Raw genomic sequence first — 8850 nt, 5'->3', positions numbered from 1 at the left:
ATATTTCCATATTGTCTACTCTGAGGTAGATTTACCATGAAGCTAGTGGATGTAAGGTTCAGAGTGCCTCACTTGGACAGGACCTTTTAAAGGCCTGTACCTAATTTTGCATTCTTAATTTTATATACTTTTTCTTAAAGAAGACCCCTCAAATTATATAAGCCTGAAGCTCAACAAAACCTGATTCCAACCTTGACTGTGAATTATACTTAAAGGGATTCTTACCTGCCCTGTATATATGAAGAGTTGTAGAAATAAACAATGAACTGCGGTTGTTATGAAAATTTCTTTGAAGGATAATAGATTCACAGAAGAGATACTTTAAATCCAGCGTGGAGAATTTACATGTCATCTACTCCGGGAATGCTTTCTACTTGCCAGAAATGAATCATTTCCTCCTGTGTGCTAAAGTCTGTACTTTTCCTCTAATTTTATTGAGGAATGTGTCTTAGTCTGTTTGGGCTGCTATAAAAAAAATACCATAGACTGGGTGGCTTATAAATGAAAAAACTTTATTTCTCGAGGGTTCTCGAGGGTTCTCAAGGCTGGAAAGTCCAAGATCCAGGTGCTGACAGATTTGTGGCTGGTGAGAGTTGGCTTTCTGGTTCACAGACTGCCAGTTCACAGTCTTCTCACTGTGTCCTCATATGGTAGAAGGGGTGAGGTCCTCCTCCCTGGAGCCTCTTTTCTGAGGCCACTAATCCTCTTCATAAGGGTTCCACCCTCAGGGCCTATTCACCTCCCAAAGATCCTACCTCCGAATATCATCAGTTGAGGATTAGGTTTCAACATACGAATTGTGGGGAGACACAAACATTCAGTATATAGCAACATGTATCATGTGCTTGTTGAACTACCTGTCTCTCCTACTAGACAGTGAGCTCCAAAATGGCTAGGACCCTCTCCCACTTATTTTTGTATTCCCAAGGCCTAGAAAAGATCCTAGTATACAACAAATGAGTGTTTAATTGGATCTTTTAAAAAACACTGTATTGTATGTAAAGGAAGCATAACCACAATCCATCACTTCAGTAAAATTCATATGAAACGGATACATAAATAAACCATACATACTGTATATACGTGAACTGATTTGGTCACATTTTGCAGAAGGTAAGATTATAAACTTTTAAGGGCAAGAACCAAACAATAATTATGAATTATTTTTAAAATACATAAAAGTGCAAGGCCAAGTATGAAACTCCAACATCTCAATATCATGTTTGTTTCAGATTCTTTTTTATAAATAAAAACTTACAAATACTCTAGACACCACCTTTAAGCAACTCCCAGATACTATCCCTTGGCCTCTCTCCTCAGAGATGACCACACCCTGAAATTGAAGTGTATCCATCCCTTCCACATGTTCTCATTTTTACCACTTAAGAAAATATATTAATAAGCAATAAACAATATTATCCTGTGTTTTAATACTTTAAGCCAGCATTATGTATTACAAATATAATGTGAGCTACAAGTGTAATTTTCCATGGTCTAGTAGCCACATTTAAAAAAGTAGAAACAGGTAAACTTTATTTTAATGTTATATTTCATTCAACCCAGTATATCCAAAATATTACCATTTCAATATGAAATCAATATAAACATTATTAGGCTATTCAATATTTTTTTAAAAAAAAATCCAGTACTCAGTCTTTGAAATCCCCCTGGTAATTTACACTTACAGCACCTTTCAATTTGGAAGGTGAATTTAGATTTCATAAAATTTAAGTTGAAAAAATAGATTCATATATCCAGGTTGTTCCAAATATACTTAAAAGTTTTTCCAATAACTGAAATCAGTTTTTAAAATTTAAATTAATTAAAATCAACAATGCAGTTTTTCAGTCACAACTACATTTCAGCTGCTCAATATCCACAGATGGCTAGAGGACACCCTATTGGGCAGTGCACTTAAAAAGTTAACACAAACTACTTACCATTCAGCGTCTTTCTTTTGCTCACTCAATTTACATAATATTTTAATTTTTTTTCCTTTGCCATATCCTAGAACCGAAGTGCACAGATGGATTGGATGGCTTTGAATTTCAGGGCAGATGACATTTTACATTTTTTTAAAAAATCATTTATCACTAAATTTACTTAGTAAGTCTAAAAGAACTTTCCAAAAAAACTACTGGTTTGTATTTTTGTTTAAACAATGCGATTGTTAAACAGGATACATCTACTGATGAATAACGACGCCGTGTAACCAGCAAAGCTGCAGCATTCAGACTAGCCGCTCCCATCCCTCCACCCCGCCCTCCACCAGCACGCGTCCACATGCACGCACGCAGACACGCAAACGCGCACACATACACGTACATACACAGAGACGCGCGCACACATACACATGCACACACACGCACGCACGCGCGTGCAGACCACCCAGGAAATGCGGTTTCTTTCTCCCTTCTCGCTAGATAGAGCGAACGCTGGGAAGTTTCTGAGAAGTACTCAAGCTAACTCGATATTGGCGGGGTTCCACGTCCCCTTTCAAGTGATAATAGACTCCGCCTTCCTCCAGGTTCATTCGAGGAGAAAGGAAAAGGTTGGGGTGGAGGCGAAAAGAAGCCCTGTTATGGTCAACTAGCCATTAGCTCCGCCTCAGGAAACAGCAGACTTTGTGCGCCAGAGCATAAAACATATTTCTTGCAGGAACGTGCAAAGATTTAGAAATGGCCTTCAGTGGAGTCACTTGTGCGGGCGAGAGGTCGGGACGGGCGTTTTCCCCTAAGCAGGCGCCCAGCGCAATTGGGGGCGTTGGTGACTGGAGCTATTATCCAGCCGCGCTGTTAGCTGCCGGACCTCCAGGACTCGAAGAGCACCAGACCTGAGTTCTCTGGTTTGAGTTTCCCACAAAAATGCGGTCAGACCAAAAACTCTTGTTCTACAGATACGAAAACAGCCCCGAAACTTTTTTTCTCCCACACGCTCACTCTCCTCTCCTCCTCCCTCCGCATTTTGTGCTTTGCTTCACGAGTGACATATTCGATTAGAATGCCAACTCTGCAAAATCCCAGGACCTAAAGACAACTGAAGTCCTCAGGAGACAGAAGACGAAAACATCGCAACCTCTACTGCACGTCCCTATTTTCCCCAAGCTTTAAAAAAAAACAAAAAAAAAACCCTGCCGTCGCCGCGCGATGCATGCTAGGATGAGTAGTTCCCCCAACCAGCGAAGCGCACGGTCACAGCGGAGCTCCGCTTGAGTCCCCTGCAGAGAACTACAATCCCCGTGGTGCCCTGCGGCAGAGTGGACGGGACCGGACGGGAGAGGGCGCTTCGCGCTTGCGCAGGTCGAGGACTTGGAGAGAGGCGGAGGCGCAGTGGTCCAACTACTGAAGAGTCTCCATGTGACAGTGAGCGGGGTCCCAGCTGCAGGCGCCGCCCGGCTCTAGCTCCCGACCCCAAGCCCTGTCCACTGACCCGGCGCCTGCAGACACCAGCAGGCCGGGGACAGTTGGTGTTGGGCCGTGCCTTCGGAGGACTTGAGGTGCAGAGGGAACTGCCGCCGCCGGGCAGGTGCCTGAGGGACCCGCCGAGAGCCCGGCGTCTGCGGGGAGAGACGGAGCGGACTTTCTGTCGGCGCCGGCGCCCCTGAGCGCCCAGGCATGAACGGCTTCACGCCGGAGGAGATGAGCCGCGGTGGGGACGCGGCCGCCGCAGTAGCCGCCGTGGTCGCTGCTGCCGCCGCCGCCGCCGCCCGCCGCCGCTTCGGCGGCGGGGAACGGGGCCGGGGCGGGGGCCGGGGCTGAGGTACCCGGCGCCGGGGCGGTCTCCGCGGCCGGGGCCCCGGGAGCGGCCGGGCCGGGCCCGGGACAGCTGTGCTGTCTGCGGGAGGACGGTGAGCGGTGCGGCCGGGCAGCGGGCAACGCCAGCTTCAGCAAGAGGATCCAGAAGAGCATCTCCCAGAAGAAGGTGAAGATCGAGCTGGATAAGAGCGTAAGTGACGACGGCGCTGCCCTGCCCGCCCCCTTGGGTCTTCGGGAGCGGCGCAGACGGAGGTCGTTGGGCGGGGGTTTCAGGCGTCCGTCCCCCCGGACCTGGTGGCAGTGCGAACCCGTTGTGGGGTCTCTAGTAGGACGCAAACAACAAAGTCGCTGCAACTCCGACCGCCACCCCCGATACACAGTTGCACTCTGCGGTCCCGCTGGCCCCATCCCCCACCCGGCTCCCTGCTTCTCTCCCGCTCTCGGTCTTCCCCCTTCCTCCCCCGCCGAGGTCGGGAAACGAAACAAAGGGGACCGCCGCCCGGAGGGCCGGGAGTAGTGTTCTTGCAGCCCGGCAGCGCCTTCTGGAATGGAGGCGCCTTCTTTGTTTTGCTGCCCAAGCTTGCGTTTGGCCCCAGGGAGTAGCTCCCCTCGTCTAGGGAAAGTGGCGTCCTGCAAGGACCTGACCTCGCAGTTGCGAAGGATCCCGCTCCTCATTCCTCCGAGCGCGAAGGAAGCTGGAAGCCGAGCTCCCCCGCGCCTCGCGGGGGCCTGGGGCTGCGCTGTGCCGGCGGTGTCGGCATCCAGGCAGCTGCTCCGAACGTGGGCAGCTCGCAGCCTCTGCGGTCTTGCCGTCCGTTGGCAGCCATCAGGATTTCTTTTTCCGTCCTTTTGCACGTCTGTTCTTCTGACCATCCCAGGTTTTTAGAAACAACCATTGCCACTTTTCAGAGCTCTGGATGGCAGTAAATGAATAACAAGATGTCACAACCTAGCTCACGCCCGGCATGTTTTTAACTTGCACTTAGAAGTTAATTTAAAAGCCTATTAGCTCGGTCTTTAATTGTTTGGTTTTTTAAGGAGTAACTGTTAAGATGTAAAGCTCAATATTTGAGATGTTAGTATACAGCTCTCAAGACTGTATGTAATTAAAGTTTTTGAAAAGTTTATTTGTGATACTTTTTCGGTTGTGTTCATGAGAAACTTTTCAGGTAAATCTGAATGATTTCATAATGCTTTGGTTGGAAAAACGTATTACAGATTAACATTTAATACTCAGAAGGAAAAGTTTACAATTCAGATTTAAATGTAGTTGGGATATGAAACCAACAGCTCATTTGTAAAAATGGATAGTTTTGTATCTGGATTCTAATTGAAATATCAAAATAGAAGGATTAGGAAGCGTGCATTATGCTACTAAAATATACTCTTTAAGTAGAAAAAATACTATCAAATAGCAAAATTGTGGGCAACATCATCTTTCCCCTTGTTAAAAAAAACAGCATGACCTAACTAATGTAGTTCACCCTCACTGCAATTTGATGACAAAATCCAGAGGGTTGGAATCTCGTTCTCCTCTGCCTGCCCTTAACTCCACCCCCCAATCCTCTTAACACTGTCGTCAGACTTGGTATGTTTTAACTGGGCGCAGGATTTAAGAATAGAAAGAAACATGCCATTCTCTTAATGGCCTGTTTTGACTGTTGTTTTTATTTTTGATAATTCACTGTGGCCTATGTGTTTTACTAATACATAGACACATTTTACTGTAATCATAAGTAGTTTGTGAAACTTTTCTGTTTCAGGCAAGGCATCTTTACATTTGTGATTATCATAAAAACTTAATTCAGAGTGTTCGAAACAGAAGAAAGAGAAAAGGGAGTGATGATGATGGAGGAGATTCACCTGTTCAAGATATTGATACTCCAGAGGTAGAGGAAAGTTTTTGTATTTTAAATGTAAATCCTAACTAGTCCATTCTGAAACTTTTACAAAAAGATATGAACAAATTTCTGAATACTCAAAGCATTTGCAAAATCTGAAAATGAAAGCAAAATTAGATGTAGCCAGTTAATATGCAGTTGCACAACTTGACTTGTTATACTTGCAGTTGACAACTCTTATCGCTCTGTTTTATAACTTTTTTGCCCCTAGTTTTTAATATTTATCCTCAAAAAATTAAAGTATTTAATACATTTGTTGTTTTGATTATATAAAAGACTTCTTTAATAATGGAATTAGGTTTTTATTGTGCTGAAATTAAACTGTTATTATACCTATTAAAGAGAAGTTTTTAACAGATTCCATGAACTAATTCATATGTGTTAATTTTTTCTAGGTTGATTTATACCAATTACAAGTAAATACACTTAGGAGATACAAAAGACACTTCAAACTACCAACCAGACCAGGACTCAATAAAGCACAGCTTGTTGAGGTATATATGAGTTTTCAACTATTTGAACTTTGAGTGAGCCTGTTCGTACAAAAACAGTCATTAAATGCTAATGAAATTGTTAATGTAGTGTATATAGCAACGTGTTTTAGTTAGAAGGATCAAAGTTAATAAAAAATCTATTGTGGAGGAATCTAGTTGCCTAGAAATGTTGGCCACTTAGGAAATTCCTTTACATAGTGACTGTTCAATGGATTGTATGTAGTTTTCTAAGCACCTTCTAATGCTGGCTTTCAGAAATGTTGAGTGAGAGTTTTTTCATTCTCATTCTAGAAATTTGTTCATTTTAAAATTCCATTTTCTCAGTAAACTTTACTGAACACCTAATTGAGGCATAATAAAATAAATTAATAAGTTCTGATGTCTTTATTAGAATTTATTTTTTGAAGTTTCTGATGAAATAGGTCTACAGATAAGCCCCTAAACAATATTTCCATAATTTGCTGATTTAACCATTTCAGAATTTGTCCTTGTTGATGTTAGTTTATTTGAGGCATCCATGTCGTCTTCACATCTAGAAGACACAAAGACTTGTATCCAACATTTTACTTACAGTTTGCTTTGAGATAGGGCTTCTAGTCTTTAGTGAATTTTGAAAACTTGAGTGCGTATTCTCGGGAAATAATAGAACCAAGAAATCCGGCAACGTATTAAGGTATTTATAGATTTATGTACTTATACTTCAATCATATATAAAATAAAAATACTTAATCTACTAGACAGAATAGAAACATAAATATATAAATCAGTTTTCTCATAGTCTTCAGCTTGAATTTCATAATCTAACATTTTCTAAAATGTGCATATTAAATAAAAGATGAAATAGAAGGTACAGTTCTTTGGCAGAGTGCTTTTTAACACTGTTAAGATACAATATATTAACATTTTAGCCAGAATTTCTTTTTTCCTTCTTGCCTAGGCAACAAAAATCCAATTTTTGTTTAAATTTGATCTAAAAGATCTAGTCCTTTTTGGATTGTATACTACATTAATATAACATAAATGTGGATATTGCCTACCGTGATGAAACTATATTGATGTGTACAAATACTAATCACGTAAAGTTACCTTTGTTTTGGGACAAATGAGAACCAAAGAATTGATCATTTTAAATTTTACATTTAAATGTATGTATTTTTAAAATGCATACATCAAGTATGAAGTTTTTGATAATCTGATCTTCTTAAAAAAAGATATATTATTTTCAGAGCTCTTTTCTTTTTTAGAAATAGGAAATAGCGATAATCCATATATCCATGAGTATTATAGATAGTCAGAAATGCAGGTATTTATAAATGATTCCAGAGTTAGATGACTGTCCTCTTTAAGTCTCTTAATTATTGTGTGGATAACTTTTTCTTTAACAGTTTTATCTTCCAGAATCTAGATATGCGTATCAGCACCCCAGTTTAGTCTGTTATACTTCTATTGATAGTTGCAGTGCACATGTTAGATTAGCACGATGAAAAGGCAAAAAAGCAAATAAACATTCTTCAGTGTACGACCCTCTTTCCCCTCTCATTTTGTATCCATAATTTTTATTCAGAAAAATTTTCAAGGAACCTTAACAATAAATAGTGCTAATGAATGAGTGAATACAAGCTGTAGCAAACATATTTGTAAGATACTTCGTGGTTTGTTTCTATAGTACCAAAACTTTTTCAGCTTTGTATTTATCCTTTTTCTGTGAGTAGGTTCTGTTTTATTTCATTAATATTTAAAGTTTAAAAGTAAAAGTACCTCCTAATCTAGATTCTAGTTATAAAATTTAAAATAAAAGGAAATACACATTCTAATTAATGTATAATTAATTGAGTGGGCTAAAGGGTCTTTTGAAATCACACTGTCTCTTGTTCATAACATCTTATTTTTATATGCTTATGTCATCCTGTTGGTATTTTGTTAAATACAATTTATTTAAAAAATAAATAGCTCTATTACCATCACATGGCACTTTTTCTTTTGATGAAAGTGTTTTTACCTAGTTTATGAAATCTGTTCATATCTATAATTTAATTTCCTCAATTTTTTTTTCTTTATAGATAGTTGGTTGCCACTTTAGGTCTATTCCAGTGAATGAAAAAGACACCTTAACATATTTCATCTACTCAGTGAAGAATGACAAGAACAAATCAGATCTCAAGGTTGATAGTGGTGTTCACTAGGAGAGATGGAAGTGAGACTAAGACTTGAATGTTAGATGTTAAGACTGTTTACTGTTTTTTCACATGTAGAAATGTTCCTTGTGTATTTTTTCTACAGAGGATTTTCTTTGGTTTTATTTTCCTTGTTTCTGACTCTAATAATTAGTTGGAAACTCACGCAAAACGAGCTTTCCTAGATTAAAAAATATTTTAAATAAAGGTTGTTACTATTATAGTTGCTTCAGTGTATTTATTTTGTGAAACTTGATTTTTATTATAAACTGACTTTTAGGGACCAGTGTTAATTGAGATTTTAATGTAAAGATCATTTATTACCTTTTTTAAATTTATTTATTTTTAATTCCAAGAAACTAACAAGTTAAGGAAAAGTAACAAATGTAGCATATTTGCTTTCTGTGGGACAATCTGATTTCTAATTCAGGATATCATATTAAATAGCATTATTTTCAAAGTGCTTTTTAGTGCTAACAGATTTGAAAAATACACTTCCATTGAGGTGCAACTTTTTTGTTTCCTT

The 8850-nt window shown here is 40.0% G+C and overlaps 1 protein-coding gene across 1 annotated transcript; it reads left to right on the top strand.

The window, feature by feature from the left end:
• The first annotated feature begins 498 nt into the window (after positions 1-498).
• SAP30 (Sin3A associated protein 30) lies at positions 499-8545 on the top strand. Its single transcript, XM_070607880.1, is given in 5 exon segments — positions 499-3719; positions 3721-3945; positions 5519-5644; positions 6052-6150; positions 8211-8545. Coding segments are annotated over 5 exon segments (678 nt in total). The 5' UTR covers positions 499-3614; the 3' UTR covers positions 8334-8545.
• The last annotated feature ends 305 nt before the right edge of the window (positions 8546-8850 follow it).

This window comes from Equus przewalskii, chromosome 2 (genome assembly GCF_037783145.1).
Source record: "Equus przewalskii isolate Varuska chromosome 2, EquPr2, whole genome shotgun sequence".
Taxonomy (NCBI): domain Eukaryota; kingdom Metazoa; phylum Chordata; class Mammalia; order Perissodactyla; family Equidae; genus Equus; species Equus przewalskii.
The sequence above is the reverse complement of the archived record's forward strand: the minus strand, read 5'-3'. Positions and strand labels throughout refer to the sequence as shown.